Consider the following 26,417-nt stretch of genomic DNA (forward strand, 5'->3'; position numbering starts at 1 on the left):
CCACCCACCCCCGCCATGAAAAATTCTGAATAAAAGTGGTTAGCTTTTCTACCTCACTTTTCCAGAAAACTGCACTTCTTTATTTTATTCTATCTGCCAGCTTCCAAGTAGGCAATACATTGAGCCTCACTAACAATAAAAGACAATTTTGTGTCAGGCACAATGAATACCCTTTTAAGGTAGAATATTGAGAATGAATTAAGAAAGCTGGAGATTAATGAGGATTTCCAGCAAGACAGTTTCAACCTTCCATAATGAAATGTGTGGTAACACAGCAAAAAGTTACTTGTAAAACTGGTTGCTTTCTTTTTACACTTTTCAGCATAGCCTTTGAATCATTATAGACTTCTTTTCTAATGCTTCTGATATTAGTGTTGATTTCTTTTGCTCTTTTAGCTTAAAAGATTATTTGTTTTTTAATTCAAGAAATTAATGAGAGTTCAAATTAGACATCTGCTTCTCTAAGTTCAGTCCAGATCAATGGTGAGTATGTACCACGTGTAGCTAGTTAGTGCAGCAGGACTGAAAATCAGCCCAAAATCCAGTTGAGTGGAATGTGTAAGGATCTTACCTTCCTCATACTTACAGGACTTGCTGCCCTGTCACTGTGCAATCTTCCATACAAATATAAGAAAAAATATCCCCAGCCCTCTCTCCTCCCAAAATAGTGGCTGTTCACATGAAATCACTGTAATTAACAAGAATGTGCATTTAAAATAGCATAAAGTTGTGCTGATTATTTTAATTTATCAACAAAAATATTCCTCTCAAATGCCAGGTCTGAGCGGAACATTCTTAAGAAGTAACAAAAGAAGTTTGCTCAAATCAAAGTAAATGTGCAGATGTCCTTGTTCATTACCAAAGTCAGCTTTGAACAGATCAGTCTTTAGTGCAGAGACCTGAGGAACACATTGACACCAAAATGCATCAAAATGTTCAAAATGGATTTCTAAAAGTCAGCCTCCATTAAATGCAAGTAAATTTAAGAACTAATTGGATGGGGAAGGGGGTAGGGGTGGATCCAGTGCCAAAGCACACAGGTTTTTTAACTGTCAGGCTACAAAACCATTTACACAAATTGTGTACGAGTGAAGTTACACAAATCGTAACAGATTTCAGAAAAATAATGTGGCAGAAATCTGTAATTAACATCCAAGTAGAACAGGAAAGTGTTAAGTAGACACCACCTGCCTTACACTGTTCAGACCCATCTGCTTTCTGTTGTGCATACGCAGCTGTATATTGTGCACACAAAGCTCTGCACACTAAATTTGAAGAGAAATCAAGGAATTCACAAGGCAGTGAATTAATAAAATGGGAAGAGCAGAGACTCAAAAAAAAAATGCTTAGGAGCCTGATAACTCTCCCAGGCTGCCAATCCAGAAATGAATTACATTAGTAAGGTATTGTTGATATTGCCAAAAACGAGAGTTAAGTGATGTAAGATGCCAAGGCAGGAACGTAAAAAAGAACAAACTAGAGTTAGATTGAAAAAAATGCTTCCAAGTGTGCAAAAAAGTGAAAATCTTTTATTATCCAGTGCCTGAGGATGAAAGAACATACCTGTTATTTCCTTGATCTATTCTTACTTCTTTTAGACCTTAATGATTTTAAATTGCAGCAACCCAACCTCCTCCAAAATATCCTTATTAAAGCTCATCCTTTCTGAAAAACAACGGAGTCCACTGAAGCCATCAGTGGCTCAACTGCTTATAGCATGAATATTTTTTTGAAAATATTAATTTCAAAATAAGCAACACATGGAGCAGAAAGAGAAGGTATTTTTTTTCTGAAAATATAACATGTTCATATGCACAAGGAGGAACCTGACAAATGCAAAAATAGAGTATAGTGTATTAAAGCTGTAGCTCTGGGTAGGACTCTTACCCTCACCCCTCTAAATCTGTGGGACATGACTGTCTTCAAAGCATTGACATTTGAGGTGCTTGTAAATGAGCTCATAATTAGAGGCAGTTTCATTACTGCAGCAAGAGATAATGAAAGTATATGTGCTTCTGTAAGGGCTCCATCTGCTATGAAAAGATGCTACAAAACTGAGGTTGGTTTATCAGCTGTAATGCAGAACAGGTTCAGGCATTAGTCATAAAATGTTAGTGTATCTATTTTTAACTACAATTTAACATAGCCAGCTCACACAGATTAACATCTGCATATTGGATGTGATATTCTTGCTAAAGCAGTGTTAGGCTCTCCCTAATTGTCAGATGTACACAAACACAAATCTTTGCCACAACCAGTCTCTCAGGCAACGGGATAAAATAAACCGGGCACTGAACTAAGGGAACTGAAGAGGCTTGGGTATTCATCTCAACTGCACACCGGTATGCTTCAGGATCTCTAGTATACACTTAATGAGCTTGGTGCCAAAAAAAAAGTATTTTGGGGTATCCACAACACTTTCCCCTTTATTATCAGAAAAGAAGCAGAAATTTAAAAAATCAGTTCAGTATTGAAAGCCTGCCTTAGTAATTTAACAACATAAAACAATGAAGTCTTCATGCATAATTGTAACAACTTACACGACTTAAAAAAAATAAATCTGCAGCATCTTTGCTGCTCATCACCTCTGATATGGAACAACTTTGCTTTTTTATCATCAGTAACATAAGCTTAATTGAATTTTTAATTAAATCAATTCAAAGCAGACAAATGTACCACCTAAACACTGTCAAATGCTTCTGCTGTTCATGACTGCTGAAATATTTCGTGTGCTCTGGAAATAGAGACCCCTTCACAGACTTGCATAATCCCCTGGAGAGGAATTTTTCTGTTTGGTAAAATACAATCTAAGCAGTACGGTTTACCTTAGCCCAGTTCTATCTTATCAGCAGTTACCCTTACTTGGAAAAAAGAATAAGGATTTGGCTTTGCAAGCAAACACTTCATAGGTCAAGTATTACACCAGCATATAAGGCTCAGCATTAAAATAATAAATCCTTTTTAATTAGAAAACTGAAGACATTTCTTCTTCGCAATCTAGCATCACATCACTACATTTTGCTCATGAGAACAAAGTTTACAGTCATAAGTTGCACATAAAGGGTTTATTTTAAATGTTTTAAGGATAGAGTTACATCATAATTATAAAAATTACTTACAGAATTAAGTAACAGATTTAAAGTGTGTATACTTCTAAATGCAGAGAACAGGGAACTGTCTACATTGTTCAAAATAAAAAAAAAATAATGAAACCAAGATCTAAAGATGAAGTCATTACCTAATTTTAAGATGTGAACACGAAGACCTTTGAACTATACACATACCAAGAACCATTCAAATTGCACTAATGATGTAAAATACAAAAAGCACAGCATTTTCAAGGAACCAGAAACTGTTTTTACCATAACTCTTTTCCCTGAAGCAACTAGTCAATTCTACCCAAAGATAAAGCCTCCACTTTTAAATAATTCACTTAAAGGCTTTTACCTGTTGCAATAAAAAGGGTTTTCCCCATAGTCTACTCCAACATAGTTTAGGGTTTGGCACTCAAAAGAAAGAAGAAAAATGTAGTGTTTTGCTAATCAACTGCAATTTTATTTTTTCTTTAACAGAATACATGGTCCCTTCAAATGCTGTGTGACACATACAACTGGAAATTACCTTCCGTTGGCACTATGCTCGTCTCACCGGTGCATTTAATCCTACTAACAACCATTAAAACAGCACAATAAGCAAATTCACAAAAAACTGAACACAAAATAAAAAAAGAACAAAACAAAAACCTAAACACTTTAACATGCAACTTTAGTTTGTTACATTGAATGTTCTAACCCTCTAAGCATGCAAAAAAGGATGGTCTGCATTTGTTTTTTTTTTCCTTTCAAAAAGTTTTACATGGCAGCATGACATCACACACACGCACACACACAATATACAACAATACTACAGCAGGTAAATGTGGAAGGCGAATAATTTTTATACAAAGATCCATGGCTTGTGCCATCACAAGCCCTGTGTGATTTTGGAAAGTAATGTTGAACCCCTATAACAAGGAACCAACATTTAGTTACCAGGGTAACGCAAGCACTGCATGCAGATCTGAAACATGAGCCTAAAACAAAGCCCAAAGCAGATGGGCAGGGAGTGGAATTAGTCTCAAGCCTCAAATAGGTGGTTTAAGCTACCAAAAAAAAAAAAAAAAAAAAAGGGAAAAAAAAGGGCAACTTTCTTTCTTTTATTTTTTTATTAATTGACCATTTTGCCATTTAGTACAGGAAAGCACAGAACACAGTCAGCAATAGGCGTAATAGGATCATTTCCTTCTTGAATTGCTGACTTGTGTTAAGATTAATTATGCTTGCCTGCTTGGAGTGCTTTCAGGTAAACAATTGGAAAGTTCTTTATCAGCTCCTTGAAACGTTTTCATAGGATGAGGAGTGTGTGAAGTGGAAGTATGTTAAAAGTCCTGGTGGGCGAAAAAAAAAAAAAAAAAAGAGGAAAATAAAGATGAAAAGAAATACGCACGCGACAGACAAGGGGGACGTCTAAAAACAACCGTAGAATTTACAGATTATAGATTATACTCTAATTGGCAGAATATGTGGTGTATTCAAGAGGCTTGCAGAAAACCCACAAATGCAAGCCTGATGCTAAAAATGTTCCAGTAGACCTAAACCTCCGATATTTCAAAACAAACCGTGTATTCCTCAGATATATTGCCCAAAATTCAGTGTACTAGGTTATTCATGTGTTTTGTGTATAATCAACACACTCACTTATTCTTGTGCCACAAATACCAACTTGGGCTCATGGAGCCAGGCTCAGCTTTGAGATTTACATGCAGGACTCTTAAGAGTCAATAGAAAACACATAACAGATCTGCAGGATGAAAACACTGTGTTGCAAATCTGCTCACTTTGTTCAAAACACAAGGAACATTTAGGACTCAGGTACTTAGTGCTTAAGGACTGCATTGAGAAGCTATTCACTGAAAGACAATAGCCTGCCTTTGGTTGCCCATGATGAAATACTGGACATAATGCAATATAGTAGCAATAGACAAAGAATTAAGGTATAATATTTATATGGAGAGTATTTATTACCATTCAACAGCATAATGAGGCACAAGCCTTAAGGCTAAAATATGAAATCAGGCAAAAATTGAACAGAAAGGGGCTTAAACCACTGAGTTTTCAATACCAAGAATACCCACAACAGAGGTCATCCAGACCTCTAATTTCTGATTAACAGCACCTCTCCTGGACCCTTCCACTAATGGCATACGGTTGCATATCAGAGTATTTGTTCCTTCCAACAATAGTGTTGACTGCCATCACATACTGTATTTCTGTGAAGCAGTTCTTTGAAACTTGCAGAGCTCTGCCTTAACGTAGTATGTCAATTTTGTTGCTGTGCTGATCGTTGTTACAATTCTGACACTTTTAAAAGCTGCCACACTTAAAAAATCCTTAATTTTCATTTACAACTATCTTGCAAGATTAAAACCGTGCAAGGATTTTGCTGTTGTGGGCTGCTATTTACATCCACAATCTAATGCAGATGACTGAACCACTGAGACTGCCTATAGCTTCCATTAGATAGTACACCACTGCCATGCAGAACTCTAGTGTTCGTAAAATGAAATTCACATTAACAGCATACCTCAAAGCAAGTACAGTGCACACCACAAAAGGCAACAACAGGTTTAAGCTGTAGATTTGTCCAGACACTCCTTATGTGGAAAAGCCAGAAAAAGAATAAATTGGGAAGATGCCTTCTTGAACTAAAATGGTTAAAAAGAAAACCAACCAACCAAAGGAATACAACGGCTGAGCAGAAGGCAACAGACTCTTCTCCTTGTCTAAAGTAAGTCTTCAATGAAAAAGGACACCTCTCCCCACCCCCCTGGCATGAGATTGTATTTACCATGTAAAATATTAACTACTGTAAGCCTTCTAAGTCCACACGTAAACATTCAGGTTGCTAGGTTTTGATATTAAATGAGAGACTACTGATTGCCAATGCGTAGTCTAAAGTCTTCTGAAATAGCATATATATTATTAAAGTTGTGGCACCAAGCACTTGGGTTTTGCTAAGAAGTGTGTATAACAAAGAAAGAAATACAACATTAGGATTGAAGGCAGCCTTGTTGTATTTTACTGGTTCCTACAAATTATAAATATGGACCATTAACCGGCATTTTCTAATTAACTGGTTATACAGATTAAATATATTGTTATAGTTAAAGCCTTTTCACTGAAAGGTGTGCAAGTCAAACACTTGATATCCTACTGCCCTGTGACTAGTAAAGATGCACAAGTATTTCCATGTACTGCAAGTTCTTGAAAAGCTAAATTTGAAATAAAGTGTAGAAACACAGCAGATTGATGTTACTTGGTTTAGGCACTCCTCAATGCTGCACAAACTGTTTAAACCTTTCAGAAAAGTCACCTCTGTCTCAACCCTGAAGACAAGGACTGCCAATAGCCAAGAAATTCAATTTAATGTTACAAAAGAAGGCATATCAAAATATCATACTACACTTGCATGTGGCAGTTGAACAAGTGAGTGCAAGGTGGAAGTAAAAGTTAAAATCTATGAAAAAATTTAGATTAATGATTACAATACTACATCAACTTTACACAGCTTGAATTTGCAGCTGTTATTTGCTTTTAACTCCCTCCTGCCCAAATACATTGACTTCCTTCAAGAAAAGGAGTTCTCTTACACAAAATTGTTTGTTTATATTATTCTGAATAAAACAGTTTTGCTGGCAGAGATTGTGGGTTCGCAGGGACATTTAAGCTTTCATTAAACTGGAAAGCATTCAAGTCTTTGTGTCTACAAATTTTACATTTAATAGTTCCACAAATTTGGCAAAAGTTCACGATGACGTCTAGGATGTCTTCACCAAATCGTAGACATAAATATGGAAATCATCATCAAACTTGATGAAATAGACAGATGGTTTGGCTTCAACCTGATGAATGACCATGCCAGTCCTTTTTGAGCCATCTTCTTTGGCATATTCCACTTGTTTGCCTACCAGGCTGTCCACAACTTCACCTGGTTCCCGTTCTGCAGGAGGTGAATCATCTATAACACAAAAACCAGGATACTTTGGTAGACATTAATGGAATATTAACATTAACACAGAAGACAACTGTAGAGTATTCTTTAAAATTCATACAAAACAATCAGAAGTTTTAAATACAGAGCATGTAGAAAATTAGTTTTGTTCAGACAGGCACCTGACAATTGCCATGCTTCTAGAAAGTACAGTTGCAGAAAAATTTTCAAGTAGTATTGTCTTCAGCTTTATTAAGACAAAATTAGCACTTTGATTAGTAAGAGAGCAAATCTTTTGACACAAAGGTTTACGCACAAGTTACAGAAAATGTCTATGGATAATAGAATTTAAGCCACCAGCAGAAAAAAAGCACTGGGTATCCTTAGCAGAAAGGCAGCCAAATTAACTTCCCTCTTTCCATACACATTATTCAAAGTTTCAGTGCATGAATGCCACTTTAACAAAAACATCTAAGATGATAGTACACGTAAACTCCTTATTAAAAGGGGTGTTTGACTCCATATTGGAATAATGCTGTTGGTAAAGTCTAACCATATTATGTGCTTATCTAGCAAAATCTAGCCAGAAACATCCCTGTATTTTAGATAATGCCTATGCTAAATTTGGATGCAAAAAAGGCATGATTTGTGATGCGCCAGTTGCCAAGAGGCTGGTTACAAGACAAACACAGAACAAATGTGAACACTGTACTGGAGAACCTAACCACACTTCCTTTCTCAGCTTGTCTTCTTTTTGACTAGTTTAGAAAACTTGTGTTTTGGATACCAGTGAGGAAATCTTCTTAGTAATGGTGACACCTGATGTGGCTTTTAGTCTGGAAATCCTAAGCCATTAAATAAATGTCTTTGTTCCAAGGTTGTGGTACTTTGAAAAAAAAGAAAAAAAAGGGGGGGGGAGTAATCAAACATTAATATGAAAAGCTGCCACTTTCCGGAAGTAACTGTCCTACTTACTTGAATCAGGCATAATGCGAAGGTCACCTTCTTTATAATCATCTAAGAGTTGGTACATGTACAAGACAGGATCTTTCTCATAGGTAATATAAAACCATGTGTTCATAATGGGAGCTCGAGCCAAAACCATCCCCCTCCATTCATCTTTTGAGCCGTCTTCTGTCTCAAACATGTGTTCCACTGCTTTACCAATCATCGTGTCTGCCAGATGGGCATCACTAATTCGAGATGAAGCTGAAATGACAGCATTTCATAAGTTCATCCAAAAGCACAGATACACGTCCTTGTGAAAAATAATCTTTACCCTGATTCATAAAAAAATGAAATAATTGGAAGTCAGTCAACTTATACACAAAAAAACTGCAGAACTTTAGAAAAGTTGTTAAAATAACAATATATCATTGTACTCCCTACGATTGAACAATCATAATGCAAAGTAAAGGGAGATCAATCAAGGCCACTGCAGTGAATATTCTTTATATTTTGTTTACTTATACACTGGAGGGAGCAAGGCAGGCAGGGAAGAAGGGGAAGAGAGGCCAATTACAAACAGTTCTATTAAGTTACTAATGAAACTTTGGGGTTTGGTTCCCCTTAATGTCACTCTAGAGGCTGCTACCAATTGCTTTACAGTCAGAAGAAGGAACAAGCTTATTCTATTTGTAAACCAGTAATCACTTGGGTTAATATTGAAGTTTGCAGTTTGAAAAACCTGCTGTTTAGCAATCCAGTGGTAACTCTGAAAAATCAAAAAGCCTTGTTACGAATCAGGTTATTTCACTCAGAAAAGGTCTTTTCCCCCCTTTTATTAAAAGTAATTACGGACAGCACAGGAGGAAAAATGTGATGTTATAACTGTCAGACATACAACAGACAACACAGCCAAGAGGGCTTAGAGTTTAAATTTTAACAGAAATATTAATGTTAACTTTACAGACTGTTCTTAGGGGTAAGATTCTAAACAAAATCTAAATAATGTACTGCATACTAAAAACTAGAAGGCAGTACTGCACTCGTTGGTATCATCAAACCTTTGTGGAATCAAGAAAATTTAAACAGAGCATTTAGATTATCTGCCATGTGACAAAAATGAATTAGGCCAATAACACTTAAGTTATTGTAACATTTAGATGTTATCTTGGGGGAAGTCCGGAGAGATTAGTGGAGAACATTTAATAGTAAATATCAGCCTATTTGTATGTGAATTTAGAAGAAAAACCCAAAACTCTTACCAACTCTGTCTGGAAGAACTTCAAGTGCTGAAACTCTTTCATCTTTGTGTAGTTCTAGTCCATACACACAGTCAAATCCATCATACTTTATAAGATAGAGAGATGGATTTACAGGAACTTGATCAAGAACTGTGCCCTTCCACTGTGTTACAGGTCCACTCCCTTCTTTCCATCCATGCTGTATTCTGCAGCCTACAATATTTCTTCGTGGCTGAGAAATAGGTTTGCTTGGTCCCACATTGTTTCTATGCTTTCTGTACACAGATACAAACATAATATTAAACAAGTACACACGTATCCAAAATTCTATCCCAGACAAGAGCTCTATGCTTAAGATGATAATATATTTAACAGCTTAATGCACCTTTTTCAAATTAGGGAATAAAGCACATTACACTATTTGGAAAAAAGAAAAACACAGTAAAAGTAGTGAAACATTTTTGATGTACTTTATAAGGTCAGTTTCCTAATAGCTGTTTCTAGAAACAGTTTGCTGAAGCCTAAAGAACTATTTTAGCCTTGCTACACTGAATGTCAAAAGTAAAATTCACCTGATCAGGTCTCAAAGTAGAACATTACCTGGCAGTATTGTAACTTTACTATCTTGTTGCTCTCTGCAGAATAGTAAACACAACTCCTGCCCCAGGAGCAAGGAGTCAATGGAAACATTACCAGTGCCTGACTAAAATTCTTCCAAGGCATTTGTTTTCCCTAACCTGCATTTACCACTGAAGTAAATTTAGCTTTCTTTTGCATTTACAGGTATTTTTGACTCAACTTATTTCTAAACACACATGATAGGAACAACACTTCTTTACTGTTCCTTTTTAGTATAGCAAAAGAAACATGATATGTAACAGTAATGGCAACAGAATGGATACTCTTTAAAGTGGAAAACATTATTTTCATGGAATTTGCATAGGAATTCCCTCTCATGAATAACAGTTGTTCTCATCAACAATCAGACAAACTATTTGACGGTTTCGAATCACTGAAAGTGTTACACAAGTTTTGTTCTACCCAGTTATTAGAAACACTAATTGACAATTTTGAGTACAAATGAAGAAACTAAAGAATGTTATGACAGCATATTGATGACAACAAATTAATATTATATCTATCTAGCATGTTACGTTTAGCACTTACTTATTCCCAAAAAGATTATTTAGAGGGTTGCCTGATAAAAATTGTCATGAATATCAACTAGTTGCAAAATAAATTTTTGGGTTACTACTTGTAGAATACTTCATTTAAATGGCAATAAAATATGCACAACACTAGCACGCTTAAGAGAAAAATCAGTTGCAGAAAACAATAGTCTTCCTTAGATTAGATAGTGATCAAAGAGAAATGTCTCCAGGAATAATGAATGCTCACTGAGGAGTCCCTGTATAATCCAAAAAAGGCCAGTAACAATCAACTATTGAAGTCCTGGAAGCAGACTCACAGAATAATGCACTCATACATCACAATGGAATGTGTAATTCTGAAGATGTAATCATAACTATTAAAAGAAAATGTAAAATTCCTTCAGCAACTTGTCCTGCCTCCAGACTTTCATTCACTGTGAAGATCTTAGCAGGGGGTTTTGTAAAATTTCACTTTTGTTACCATTTGACCTTTCAGCAAGAGAAAACTGCACTTTTTGTATTCCTAACTTTGATAGTACCAGTTATTACATGAACTTCAGTCTTTTCCAGTTAAGAGGCATGCTCCCACAAAGCTGGCTCTAATTTTATGCAGAAACAGGAATGCACTTTCAAATTCTAGTTCTTGCTCGCATATATTTTTTTTAAAATGGTAATAGCCTCAGTAATAGTTTACTATTACAAAATGAGATCAGAAACCCAGTTATCGACAGTAAAAATGTGTTCATTTCGCATGCAATTGATTTGTTTAGTTCTAATGAATCATAATTTCATTCTAAAGAAGAATAAAACCAACTGAAGATAAAAGAAGTTAAAATAGATAAAACAATGTCATTTTTGAAGTTCATCTATGCTGCTCATCATCTCATCGTTGATAAAGGTAAACATAACACTGTTTGTGTTCTACTTCACCATCAATTTTATTTCCTGCCTATAAAGCATAACCCACTTCAATTTTTAAATTGGAACAATTAAGTGTTCCACTCATTCTAAAAAATATGATGGCAAAAAAGCTACATAGAATCATAGAATGGTTGGAGCTGGAAGGGACCTTAAAGACCACCAAGTTCCAATCCCCCTGCCATGGACAGGGATACCTCCCACTAGAACAGGTTGCTCAAAACTCCATCCAAGTCTAGTCTTCCAACACTACCAGGGATGGAGCATCCACAATTTCTCTGGCCAACCTGTTCCAGTGCCTCACCACAATCACAGTAAAGAATTTATTTCTAGTATCTAATTTAAATATGCCCTCTTTAAATTTAAAACCACTACCTCTTGCCCTATCAGTACATTCCCTGATAAAGAGGCCCTCCCCATCTCTCCTGTAGGCTCCCTTCAGGTCTGGAAGGCCGCTATAAGGTCTCCCCAGAGCCTTCTCGGCTTCAGGTTGAACAACCCGAACTCTTTCAGCCTGTCTTCATAGGAGAGGTGCTCCAGCCCTCTGATCATCTTCATGGCCCTCTGCTGGAACCGTTCCAACAGGTCCATGTCCTTCTTGTGTTGAGGACTCTAGAGCTGGACACAGTACTGCAGGGGAGGGCTCACCAGAGCAGAGGGGCAGAATCACCTCCCTTGACCTGCTGGCTATGCTTCTTTTGATGCAGCCCAGGATGCAGTTGACTCTGGACTGCAAGTGCACATTGCCAACTCATATCAAGCTTCTCATCACCCAACACCCCCAAGTCCTTCTCCTCAGAGCTGCTCTTCAGCCACTCTCTGCCCAACTTGGACTTCTGCCTGGAACTGCCATATCCCAGGTCCAGGACCCTGCACTTGGCTTGGTTGAACTTCATGAGTTTTGCATAAGCCCACCTCTCAAGCCTGTCCAGGTCCCTCTGGATAGCATCCCTTCCCTCCAGCATGTTGACAGCGCCACACAGCTTGGTGTCATCAGCAAATTTGCTGAGGGTGCACTCAGTCCCCCTGTCCATGTCACCGACAAAGATGTTAAACAGCACTGGTCCCAGTACCGACCTCTGAGGAACACCACTCATCACTGACTTCCACTTTGACATCAAGCTGTTGACCACAATCCCTTGAGTGCAGCCATCCAGCCGGTTCCTTATCCACTGAGTGGTCTTTCCGATTTAGAGACCATGATGTCAAGTAGGACATTGTCAAACACTTTGCGTAAGTCCAGGTAGATGACGTCTGTTGCTCTGCCCTTGTCTACTAATGCTGTTGCAACACCGTAGAAGGTCACCAAATTAGTAAGGCACAATTTGCCCTTAGCGAAGCCATGTTGGCTGTCTCCAATCACCTCCTTGGAGGATCTGCTCCATAATCTTGCCAGGCACAGAGGTGAGACTGACTGGCCTGTTGTTCCCTGGTCTCCCTTTTTTCCCTTTTTGAAATTGGGGGTTATGTTTCCCCATCTCCAGTCAGTGGGAATTTCACCAGACTGCCACAACTTCTCAAATATGATGGAAAGTGGCTTAACTCAGATTAAAAGCGGGCTTAAATCCGCCCACTCCCTCAGGACCCGTGGATGGATTTCATCAGGTTCTATGGACTTACGCACCTTCAGGTTCCTTAGATGGTCTAGAACCTGATCTTCTCCTACAGGGGATAGTTCTTCATTCTCTTAGCCCCTGTTTTTGCCTTCCATGACTTGGGCAGTGTGGTTAGAGCCCTTACCAGTGAAGACCGAGGCAAAAAAGTGATTCCAGAGCCTTTTCCTGACCAAGCCTCCTGTTTCCTCTCAGAGAGAGCTCACATTTTTCCTAGTCTTGCTTTTATCCCTGATATATTTATAGAAGTTTTTCTCATTATCCTTGATGTCCCTGGCCAGATTTAATTCTATCCGGGCTTTAGCTTGACTAATCTGGTTCCTAGCCACTCGAACAGTTTGTCTATATTCCACACAGTCTACCCATCTTAGCTTCCACCCTCTGTAGGCCTCCTTGTTTTTAAGCTTATCCAGGAGCTACTTGTTCATCCATGCAGGGCTCCTGGCTTTTTTGCCTGACTTCTTTTTTGGGATGCACCTCTCCTCAGCTTGGAGAAGGTGATTCTTGAATACTAACCAGCTTTCTTGGGCTTCTCTCCCCTCCAGTACTTTTTCCCTTGTTACCCTGCCAATCAGGTCCCTGACGACTCCAAAGTGTGCTCTCCTGAAGTCCAGGGTAGTAAGTTTGCCGCGTACCCTCCTTGCTGCCCTAAAGATCTTGAAATCCACCATATCGTGATCACTGCAGCCAAGGCTACCCTTGAGCTTGATATTCCCCACCAGCCAAATTCATATTACAAGAAATGAGATTTTCAAAGTAGTAAATTACCAAGGAATACCTACGTCTTGCATCTGAACATGTAGTAAAAAAGTAAGCATAGGTTTCTAACTATCAATAAATAATAGCTATGCATATACTTCCATGTCAGACAACCAAGTAACCAACTCAAACCTCATGTCTTCAACAAGAAGGTTATTTCTGTGATACACAAAGTAGTACTAATGTACATAAGCTTCTAGGTTGCTATATACAGAAGGCCCAACATTTTTTTTTCCTTTTGTTTTATTGAAATGTTTAAAATTTCACAAAGATTTGCTCTTGAAGATTGGATAACAATTTTCCTAAATGTATAAAACATGAAGCCAGGAAAAACAGAAAATAGCACGTTCTGGAAATAGCTCCTGACACATCAGACACATCCTCATAGTAAATTGCCCTTCAGTCCCCCAAAGTTTCAGATCCTCTTCCTTATCTTGAAGGCAGAAGCTGCTAAGTAAAACCTAGTTATGTGTAAACTGTATTTATTTCATTATCAGAACCAGATACTTTAGAAGCTTTCTAGAGACTACACAAGCAGAAAGAAGTCTTCCCAGATTTTGAAGTTGCATTTATATGGTCCTCACACAAACTTTTATTTGGCAGTGCTACCAGGGAAACCAATGGAGTGCAGAACTGCATAAGACCAGTAGTACAAAAATCAACCGTTACTTTAGGGTTATGCTTAAAAGACAAACTAGCATTTATAAAAAGGAGAATGGCAATTCCCAATAACCTATTAAGTAAAGTTATCCATTTTGGTTCGGTTGTTGGTTTATTGTTATTGTTGGGGTTTTTTGTTTTGTTTTTTTTTTGTTTGTTTGTTTTTTGGGTTTTTTTTGTTTTTTTTCTGACCATCTCATCTCAGAAAAACACCACAGGGTAGAACTAATGAAAAAACAAGAAGGGTGAAAGAAAAACATAACCCTCAGATGTACAAAAAAGGCAGAACTGTGAAAAACAGGAAGGAAAACTATAAAAATGTAAATGCAGTACAGCAGCAACGTTCGGTACAATTTGAAGTCTTTCATCATGCCACACAGAGAAATAATTCCCAAAATGTATTACAATTGTGATCTTATTACAGACTATCATTAATAGAAGAATGGTCATGAGAGAATTGTTATCAAATGCTTTTCACAATATTCAGACTATGAGGCACAGTAGTTGAGGCAAAAGTTTTAAATGTACTTTCTGCATGCCCTCAAAACCCATCATACAGTTGTGAATTTCATCTCCAGATGCTGCAGGAATCAAGATTACAAGTTAGATTAAAGTGGGATCAGAAATTCAAAACAGTTAAGTTCACCTGTAGTTTAATTGCAGGTATAACCTGCACCTCAAAGTCCCTGAATTGACAACTATGAGAGATCTGGAGAGCCTATGAAGACAGGATTCTTTTATACTTACATTACTTCTTGTACTCTTTCCTTATGCACCAAAGCTGGAAAGAATGAGATCTGGGAGATAACTGACTGATCTGATGCCAGCGAGGTCATTTTCACATTAGCAGAGATCACCACCACTCACTGACAAAGCACTTGGAAGAACAGGGGAGCCCTTTCCAGAAGGCTCAACACTTACTACCATTAGAAGTTCAGAAGATTCATCCACACTGCTCATTTTATCACATCCTCAATTACTAAAGGCATGCCCTGTTCTACCCTCTTGGCTCCCTCCTCTGCCACAAACTTTCTGAAGCTAGTTTAAAATCTCCTAAATGGCCTTTGAGTGCCAGTAGGCTTGTTCCTCTTTTATTTTATATGAAGAGTAACTAAATAAATAACTAAATCAGTGACAAAGTATGTATTACTAACTTATAGTCTACCGTAACAGCTCAGAGCAGTACCAGCATATACTATTACATGGTCATTCATACCCTACTTGCTTATGGGAAAGTACTATGGTCCACTGCTCTGTCTCATTCTCAGAAAAGTCAATGAGCAGCACACAATAAAACCTTTGCTAATTAATTAATAAACAATTAAACTAGGCTAAATTAACATAAAACTAAGGAGCATAAAACTAAGTTAAATGCCTCAAAAGCATGTCTCTTAGGATCAAAACTTCCTATGCTCCATAAAAACCTTTATGCTCAGAAATTTACAGCCTATTTAGGTATTTTAAAAAGTGTATAATACCACAACAATAAAGACAAATCTAGCCACCCTCAAGTACAAAAGGCAACCCACCTCTGATAGTCTTCCCATCATACACTCCTTTCTCTGAGCGGTTGAAAGAGAACAAGAGAAATTAAGTTTTAACCAACTCTACCTGTCCCTATACAAATAAATGTTTGTCTTTGCCTGCTATGAATATAGACAAAAATGGATAATGATGAGCTGGTGGAAAGAATTAGAATAGTTTTACATCAGGTGTTCTCTCTGAGAAACAGTTAACACTGTTAGCAGTTATTAACTACATTAATCGCAGAAAATACAGCTGCCAAACAAATTGCTTTTGATTGATGCACCACTATACGAGTTTACACTTAAAATACAACTAGGATTATTTAAATAAGTTTCACACTTGCTCAGCTTAGATTTCTCTCACCAGAGATGTAGCAAGATATGGTATCTCGCTGTTGGACACTAAGACAAATTATCACCTGAACATTACCTCTATTTTCACCCAGCTACTCATCAGTGTTCAGCTGCTACTATTTAAAAATGTTGTAGAGGGAAAAATACATGTCATATATGTGTAGTATAAACAGGTATCCTTCACACACAAATAGCAGACTCTTTACAGAAGTATTTCAGTATATTCTTTATTTTAGAAAGGTGAAAAATCCTTTTCGAAACTACAGTTGTAGTGAATTCAACATTAGGTATTTCTAAAATTATTTCCTAATATAACTCAGACTGGGTTATCAGTAAGCATGCTTTGCAGTTTTAAATGGCCTGGTGACAACGCATGAACTCTGTGCCAGAGAAGAGAGATCCTACAGTACAAGTGGCTAATTTCTGGCTCCCAAATCCTTCTCTCTGAATTCCAGAAAGAACTACACAATTGCATTCAAGGATAATTTCATATTAACAGTAAAAATAATGTTTAAAACGCTATTTTGGGGGCATTCTTTCCTACCACTCTCCTGAAAGAATCAGTTGTCTGACTCTACACACATATACAGACTGAACATTATTCCACACGATTTTCAAAAACAGAGTGAGTGGAACAATACTAGATATATGTCCACAACAGTACTTCCAGTTACTGAGAACTATACTTTAGTAAAAATAGTAAGTAAAAATACTTACTTGTGGGAAGTTCTTTTCTTCATCATGCTGGCAGACACTCCTGCATGACCTACAGCATAAATGAAGATGGTATTATTGAAAAATAAAGCATTTATACAATGCCAAAAAAAACAACTTATACAAGTCTTCCTTTTAAATGTTAAAATGTAAAGAAACAAACCACTTTGTGTTATGACTGATCAATTAACTGCCACAATGGGAGAATGCTTGGCAGAGACAGGCACAGGCTACATGCTGGTGAAGCTCAGGGTTGAACAGGAGTGATTGACCACAAGCATTAAAAAGAAAGAGGAACTTAACACTACAGGGGCCTGTGTGATCTTTGTTCTAGGAAAACAGCTGTAACAATTGAGATAATTAATCAGCTACAACAGTTAAGTGAATCAGCTAGCTGTGTAACTTTTCATCCTTGAATTAATCAAAAAGGTGCAAATATACGTCTTCCTGAGTTAGCCAGACCAGCACTGGGGAATTATACACACATCTCAGCCCAAACAACATACAGAAACTGAACAATGAATAGAAAGAGCTTTGAGAAGAGTAACAGGCTTAAGCTAGCTTGAACCCATGTATTCCTTCCCAGAAACTGGGGACACCCAGTGCTGTGACGCTGAGTATGTTACAGAGACCAGCAAACAGAATCACACATGTACTGAGATGCAATTGCATATTGCAATGGTTATATTCTAACTAAGTACTGGTGGTTTTATGCTTGTAACATTCTGCTAAATCAAAACTATAGTGCAATATCAAAAAAACTTTTAAAAGAGAGAAGTTATTAAAACATTAAACCCTCTTTGTGAGCAATGTGTAAGAGAACCTAGTCAGGACAGTACCAGACTCTTGATACTAACTAGTGCCATGGCCATGACAGTCTGTGACATAATACGGTGAATGTTATCTACTAACAATTCAAGAATACTGGGAACTCTGATTTAGCACTTGAGTCATGAATAAGAGCCTAAGAGAGGTGACTTGCACTGTGAGTTAGGAAAAGTAGTGAAAAGATTGTCTGCAGACAGGCCCCTTACTGTTTAGAAGATGGAAAACATTGTGCATGCTAAGAAAGGCTGGAAAAAGCCAGCTGATATATTTGAAAAAGAGGGATGGAGAAATCCTAAGTAGGATTTTTCATGGATAGAAAGAAGAACATTGCTCTGATCCCAGTGATATTTTGGAATGAATATGAAAAATGGAAAGCTTCTACTAAGTGGGAGAGAAGGAAACGGGAAAGCAGGCTCGTGCTGGGTGTTAGAAAACTACTTGTGAGCATTAGTAAAGTCAGCAGTGGAGATATGCAAGAATGAAATAGTAATAGAAAAAAGTTACAGAAGAGAACATGATGTCTAAAAGGTGATATGCACAGCCAGAAAAATCAAAATAAGTTCTTAGAATGAAGACTGCAGCCTCAGATAATATCCAATTCCCACATGTGATGACTTGTATGGATGACTTACTTCTGTGAGCATACTGGAGCTGCACAAGAACTTGGGAAAGGACACAACTGGGACAGCTGACCCCAACTGACCAAAGGGATATCTCAGACTATATGATGTCATGCTCAGCAAAAAACCTGAGGGGAGGTTGGCAGGGGGAGGACTGCTGCTCAGGGACTGGCTGGGCATCAGTTGGTTGGTGGTAAATGATTGTTTTTCAATTGCATCACTTGTCTTTCTTGGGTTTTATTTCCCTCTCTCATCTAGGTTTGTTTTTTTCCCCTCACATTTTCTTAAATTATTATCATAATCTCTTTTTAACTATTCATCTGTTTTTACCTCAACCCATGAGGGTTTTTTTCTCCTCACTTTTACCTTTTCGATTCTCCCACCCTCCCACCAGGGGATAGGGGGAAGTGAGCAAGAGGCTGTGTGTGGTGCTTAGTTGCCACACACGGCTGAACCACAGCACTCGTGATGATTATTCACACTATCCAGGAAAAGAATGTTAACTTTAAATTGGCTGCTCCCATGATAAAATTTGAGCAAACATCAGATGCACCCCTTTGTGAGACAGTTTATCATTTTTGAGTTCGCTAACTGATCTCCAAACTAAATTTTCCGCTAAACCAGTAGATAAACCCCCAGAATGGATGACCTGTTTATGAGGAAAAGGAGCAAATCAGGTTATTCCCATCATGGAGGAAGCTCAAGGTTTAGTACAAAGGACTAGGGATTCTCCTACAAACCCTGCACTGCAACAGGCAGACTTGCTGTGGGAGTGTACTGTCTGCTGGGCCAGGCAGCTCCTACCAGCCACTGGGGAGGGACGAAGGGCAGGCAAGGGAGACAGTGGTGGAAGAATACTCAAGAGTTACAAATTTACATGCTGAATCTGATATCTTAGACAAGCTGGACAGATCCAAGCCTGTAGGACAGGACAGGCAGCCACCAAGTCTCCTGGCTGTTACACCGCAGAGAAGCTTGGTCAGTCACAGCCCAACCATGTGGGTTTTTACCGGATTCAGGACAAAAGACAGCATGCGGTGGCTCATACCCCAGAGGCCACTGTGACAGTGGCAATTTCTATATTATGATTGTGTCGTGATTTCAATATATTGCTCTGCAAAATTAGCATGCCACGTAATGTTGAATATCTGCAACTGGTATCAAAACGTTACACCCTTCTTGCCTGCAATATCTAGAGCCTGGTCAGAGTGCTGGACTGACATGTGCAACTCTAATGTCTTATGTATATGTTGAAACATGCCCAGAATTTCAACTATGGATACTAAAATTAACACCTGCAGAAAAATACTAGAGCTGCTCTATAGGTCTAAAGCCAGTTATTTTAAATTTACATTATGTGCATGTCCCAAGCATAAGTTTGGAATATATATGTTGAATCCTTCCATGATGGTAGTAGCTTCACAGAAGAGAGTGAAGCACTAGAAGTACCCTTAACCTTCAGAGTCTTCACAAATATTTTAATCTTTGTATATTCATGTAAAAAATTAAAAAGAATGTATGAAAAGTTACAAAAATGGCAGAATTAAAGTAATGTTACATCTTATGTACAACACTCAAGCTCCTGTAAAATCCTCAGGAACCTGCATTTCAAGCTGCAATGATATCTGGAATGTTTGGGTTTCAAAAATTAAGCCTTATATGCCAGTTACTAAAGTAAAGATCCTATTTCTAATTTTTGACTGACCAAATAACTAAACTGCACGCTTATAAGAATTATTAGCTGGAAATGAAAAAACAGCTTGATTTGAAACCCAAAAGCCTCTGGGACTTGACTATAACCACAAAACAAGCTTTCTGATAATATTGTCAGCTACCTCTTCTGTGCATGTTTTCTTAATACATAATGTAATAAACCATCTTTTATTCAAAATATGGTTTTATTAAAATCCAAATATTTAGAAAAAGAAATCTGTTGTAATAAAGTATAGGAATTGCATCACCAAAACACGAACATGCATTTTGTTTTACATTACTGGCTGATGAGACGACGTAAGACTAGCTACATCAGCTCATCTAGTTAAAAACATTACAGAAGTAACACCCACATATTCTTCAGAATGGTTTGGTACAAAACTTGCTTTCTGTCCTCTGCTCAAGGACTCTGTACTTGTGCATAGAAGGGAAGTCCAAAGTCTTTCTTTTTAGTCTTTTCAAAGTAAAGAACAGGAATTCTAGACTTACTACAGAAGCTGCAATAAACAAAAAGGACAAGCTATGCAAACCTCTGGGAATGGGTGTTTGCCCCGTACGCTAACTTCTCACCTTCAGAACCTCGAATTTTTGATAGGATTCAACTTGATCTTTGGAGTGAACTCCAATCCAAAGCCAACTAAAATGACTAAGAACTGCTCAGCTTCTTATGTCAGTCAGTACCTTAGTTATCAATCTGAGAGCTATCTTAAGTAATGGCATTTGGGTGTCTAATACAAATGTAACAAGCTTTCAAGAAGACAGGATAGCAAATATTTGGAGATTCTAGGACAAACCCGCTCCTGTACTGACTATAAGCCAGAACACACCTTTCCATTTTGCACTTTCTGAATTCAGTAAGGCCTCAAGGAGATGCAAACTCCTTTTAAAGACATCTCAGATTACACGATTGAATTGTGTTATTTCACTTGGCCAGACAGTTGCAGAAATTGTGGAGTTCACTGAATCATGAACATTTCTGTCCCCTGCAGCAGTCCAAAATAGGGGGATGGAACAGCACAGAATTCTTACACTTAGCATATTCTAATAATAAGGTCAAAATCAGAATTATCTGGTAAATCTCCTTGCTTGAATCTTTCTTTGACCGCTCCTTCAGCAATTCTACTGCTACTGAAAGCTACAAGAACTCTATCAGCTATTCATAGTATCAAAGTTTAATATCATCTGGAGTTTGGAGTTTTATCTAAACTTCGAAGAGGAGGATGGCACAGAGAGAGTGAAGTGTTCAAGACGTCAACAGTACTGCCTTGTTATTTATTTTTACTTGGGACAGCATCTTCCTTACTGCTAACAAGAGATACTTAAATAGCACAGCTATAATCCTTACAATCTTCAGTGGGGATTGTGAAATCAAGACAATTAAAAAAGCCAACTTTAGCAGTTCATGCACATGTAACAGTAACACAGCTTGACATAGCAGTGCATTGCTAAACACACATCCATGCACCATCCCCCACCAGACCACACATTTCATTACTGGCTTCCCTTTCAGACACTGAAAAACAAGGATGGTGTCCAGGCAAAATGGTAGTAACACACTCTAACTGTTTCAAGATGCTTTTTCTTGCATTTATTATCAAACGTATCCAAACCAAAGCAATGATTCAAAGTAACTGCTGTAAGAATTACAGGCATTTTTCATTGTTATTATCATTATTATTATTAGCAATAATAATAATAATAATAATAATAAAAGTAAATGCAGCTTAGGAAACTAGTTCCACATTTGGAGACCGTGTATACTACATAACACTGTAACCCTCAAAATTGTACCAGTAAGATATACAAACTTCTACCTGTTTAACAGCAGCATGTGAAAGACCATTTCCCTAATAGAAGCTTACACTAAAGTCCAGCAATGGCACAAAAAGACTGTATGCAAGCACCAGTAGTAAAAATACAAAAAGTATGCTGAACGGGCCCTGTCACACAGAGGAATAGTTATGGACCCCAAACCACCCCTTTACCTATTATCTCTTCCTTGCAAAATATCAGCTGATCCATACCAAGATATTTGTTTCAAGCACCTAATGCGAGACAGTCTTAGAATGGCTGCAAGAACTATTCCTTTGAAGTAGTAAAGCCCATTATAACCAATTCACAATAAAAATATTTAGAAATATTTAGAAATTAATTGGAAAATCTAGAAGTCTTCTGACACATGAGGATATCTTAAATCCTATGTACTTTCATTTTTTGCAGGATTAAAGGAAGAAGTAAAGCTACCACAAAATAAAACAGACATGAAACACCTTTATGTGGTGTCATGGTTTAACCCCAGCTGGCACCATGCAGCCCCTTTCTTATTCCCCCCAAAGATGGATGTGGGGAAGGAAGAGAACAAGTGAGAAAATTTGTGGGATGAGATAAGAACAGCTTAACAATTGAAATAAAATACTAATAATAATAATTGCAGTAAAATAAGACTAATAAATGAAAAAGAAATTTACTAATGAAAAAGAAAAAAAAAACCTGACAAACAAAAAGAGAGAGAAATAAAACAGAAGAAAGTGATGAAAACGAAGAACAATAGCTCACCAACAACCAACTGATGCCTTATGGCCTTATGGCCAACTTTGCCTGGAGCTTATATGCTGAGCATGACATCATATGGTATGGAATATCCCTTTGCTCAGTTGGAGTCAGCTGTCCCAGGTGTGTCTGTGTACCCTCCCAACGTCTTGTGTTCCCCTAGCCTACTTGCTGGTGCGGTGGTATGGGGAGCAGAAGAGGCCTTGACGCTTTACACAGCACTACTTTACAAAGTACTACAAAGTACTACAAAGTACTGCTTTACTTTTACAAAACACTTACAAGCGCTACTCAGCAATAGCTGAAACAAATAGCTGAAACATCCCTGTGTTATCACTGCTGTTTCTGACAAAACAACAGCACAAATCTGAAATACAGCCCCACACTAGCTACTGTGAAGAAAATTACCCCAGCCAAACCCAGCACACACTTTGCCCCTTGTTCCATACCATTTATGCCACGCTCAGGTCCCATACTATCTATTACATCCTCATTAACCACCTCTCCCCCTGCTTCCCATCCTTTGATAGAATACACAGATACCATTCCCTCAATATATGGATCACCGCTGCGAAATGTCTGAAAAATATCCATAAATGTCCACAAAATGTCCATTGAGTTCATCTAGTCCGTGACCTTGGGGTCCATCTGTTACACTGAGTGAGGTGGTGTGTTGGGTTGAGATACTGGGCACCAAAGCCAGCTCAGGTTGGGTCACTGCTGCACTTGCACTGTTTCTTGTAACACTGCTCCTCCATTGGTTCAGGTGGTTTCTGACACAGCAACTCAATCACAAGTGACAATTTATAAAGTATGTACATTACAATCTCCATCCCTGGTCCCTCTGGGCCAGGTTCCTCCCCTTGCTCCTAGCCTGGCTAGCAACAACTCATTCCTGCTATACTAATAATTCCCATTGCGTGCAACTCAAACAATAGATTTTAATCACCCAGGGTTAAAACACCTCAAGGTACTGTCATCATTTAGCACCAGCTGGCAACAAAGAACCACGCTTACTCTGTCTGGGATGCGGAGAATCAGAAGAAAAAGGCAAAACTCATGGGTTGGCATAAAACCAGTTTAACAGAACAGCAAAGGAAGAGCAAGACAACAACAATACTGATAAAAGAATATACAAAACCAATTAATGCAGAATTTAATTACTCACTGACAAGAACCTGAAATGCCGAGCCTGCTCCTGAGCAGTAATTCCTCCCCGCCCAGCTCCCCCAGCTATGTATTGTGATAACCACCTTGGCTAGTTAGGGTCAGGAGCTGGGGCTGTGCCCTGTCCTCCCAGCTTCTTGTGAAAATTAACTCTATCCCTGCTGGACCAGGACAGTTCTGGCTGTGTCCAGTTCCAGCTGTGTCCAGTTTTCGCTTCTTGGGAAAATTAACCCTATCCCCACCAGAACCAGGACACTATCCACCCCGTATTCTATAACATCTATGTCATGCCTAGATTTTACACTTTCCAGTTACTGTCTGCTTTTCCCTGTCTGTGTGATCTCTCCTCCTCTACATACAAATATCATTTCCTTCGTCTATGGGCCATCCCTCTAAAATGTCCATTGAGTTCATTTAATCCATGACTCTGGGCTCCATCTATCATAACAGTCTCTCAGGGCAGGCACGATGGTGTGTGGTGCTGGACTGTTGCATGCTGTATTTTTGGAGCTTGTGGTTGATGTATCTGATGCAGCTCATACCCATGGTACATGAGATGAAGATGTAGATCTCAATGAAGTTGCTAGGTGCCAGCTGCTGAAGCCAGTTCTGGTCCCATCACTGCTGTATTTTACTGTTTTCAAAGTTCCTTCTTCATTAATCAGGGCCAATCTTGCTGTAGTACCATTCATACGGCATATAGAAATTGTAGTAATGATGACATAAAGTGACAGGCTTATTTAGCAATTAACATTATCCATTTTGATTTATTTGCTACTCTTGTCCAAAATCAAATTCCCATGAGGTACACACAGGACTTCCCCATCACCCGCTAAGTGCACCCAGATCCTTGAGCAAAAGCAATCCCACAGTTGGGTTTGCCTTTGCCTGCGGCAGGACTAACCCATACTGTCCTTCCTAAGGTAGTATTCATGTGCACTATGGGGACTTCATCCCCTTTCGCAGTACATGGTAGTTTTGATTGGGCAGGGCCAGCTTGATTGGTAGATCCCCTGGTGTAAACGTTAGCCAGGTTGCCTTTGCTAAATGTATATCCCAATTTTTTCAAGTCCCACTACCCATTGCTCTCAGTGTAGCTTTTAACAGTCCACTGTATCGTTCCATCTTTCCAGAGGCTGGTGTGTGATAGAGGATGTGATACACCCACTCAATGCCATGATCCTTGGCCCAGGTGTCTAGGAGTCTGTTTTGGAAATGAGGTCTGTTGTCCAACTCAATTCTCTCTGCAGGTGCCATGTTGCCACAGGACTTGTTTTTTAAGGCCCAGGATAGTGTTCTGGGCAAAGGCATGGGACACAGGGCATGTTTCTTACCAACCAGCTGTTGCTTCCACCATTATGAGCACATGGCGCTTGCCCTGACGATTTGTGACAGTATGATACAATCAATCTGCCAGGCCCCCTGATATTTATACTTCAGCTATCGTCCTCCACACCAGAGAGGTTTTAACAGTCTGGTTTGTTTGACGGCAATGCATGTTTCACATTCATGGATAACTTGTGCAATAGCGTTCATGGCAAAGTCCACCCACCGGTCACGAGCCCAACTGTATCTTGCCATATGCTATAGCCCAGCTGTATGTTGCATCTCCTCCTGGATTGCCTGAGGTGTCATGGGGCCACACAGCTATGAATAATTCACCCTTAGGCTTCCAGTCCGCATCCACCTGAGTCACTGCCAATCTTAGCAGCCCGATCCATGTGCTGGTGGTTCTGATGTGCCTCAGTGGCCTGATTCTTAGGTACACGGATATCTATGGGATGTACTTTTACAACCAACTTCTCTTATCCAGGCAGCAGTATCTTGCCACAATGGGGCAGCCTAGATGGGTTTACCTCTGCACTGCCAGTTCTGCTTCCATTTCTGGAACCATCCCACAGGCCATTCGCCACCATGCATAAGTCACTATAGAGTTATGAGTACTGGCCATTTTTCTTGACTCACGACATCTGAAGCCAGATAGATGGCTTTCACTTCTGCAAACTGGTTCAATTCATCTTGTGCTTCAGCGGTTTCTGCAATTTGGTCTATAGGACTCCATACAGCAGCCTTCCACTTCTGATGCTTTCCCCAATGCAACAAGACCTACCATATTTCCTCTCATTTTGTGACTGTTTATTATACAGTGGGGATTCTTCCACACGTGTCACCTCCTCCTCTGGTGATGTTCTGAAATCTTTGCCTTCTGGCCAATCCATGATAACTCCCAGAATTCCTGAGTGACTAGGGTTTCTCATTTGAGCTCCTTGTATGATTAGTGCAACCCATGTACTCCACATACTATCAGCTGCATGATGAAGGGGACCCTTTCTCTGAACATCCAAGCCCAGAAGCAAGATCAGGCCTTCTACTCTGCCTGCTGGAAACTGGAGAGCACTTTTCCTGGAAGGATCCCCTTTTATGATTTTTCTTCCTTATTCTTCCTCAGACTATAGAGACCATATGAGAGGGTTGTCTCATATAGAGACCGTACTTTCAAGTATATTATGTGACAGTAACCTTGTTACAGTATGTGGATGATATTCTCCAGGGGACACAGACAAAACCCAATTGTGTGCACTATCCAACTGACCTCTTGAATTTTCTAGGAACAGCTGGATATAGAGTA

General features: G+C 38.7%; 1 protein-coding gene across 5 annotated transcripts in view; it reads right to left on the reverse strand.

The window, feature by feature from the left end:
- Positions 1 to 5,040: 5,040 nt before the first annotated feature.
- Positions 5,041 to 26,417, reverse strand: part of SPIN1 (spindlin 1) — a 59,314-nt gene continuing 37,937 nt past the window's right edge. For all 5 annotated transcript variants that reach the window (XM_014947633.1, XM_014947631.1, XM_014947632.1 and 2 more), the window contains 4 exons: positions 16,914 to 16,962; positions 9,237 to 9,490; positions 8,005 to 8,238; positions 5,041 to 7,056 (listed from right to left, as the gene is read on the reverse strand). In XM_014947633.1, coding sequence (XP_014803119.1) covers positions 6,857 to 7,056; positions 8,005 to 8,238; positions 9,237 to 9,490; positions 16,914 to 16,962 — 737 coding nt within the window. In that variant the 3' untranslated portion in view covers positions 5,041 to 6,856. The remainder of the gene's footprint in view (positions 7,057 to 8,004; positions 8,239 to 9,236; positions 9,491 to 16,913; positions 16,963 to 26,417) is intronic.

This window comes from Calidris pugnax, unplaced genomic scaffold (genome assembly GCF_001431845.1).
Source record: "Calidris pugnax isolate Ruff unplaced genomic scaffold, ASM143184v1 scaffold156, whole genome shotgun sequence".
Taxonomy (NCBI): domain Eukaryota; kingdom Metazoa; phylum Chordata; class Aves; order Charadriiformes; family Scolopacidae; genus Calidris; species Calidris pugnax.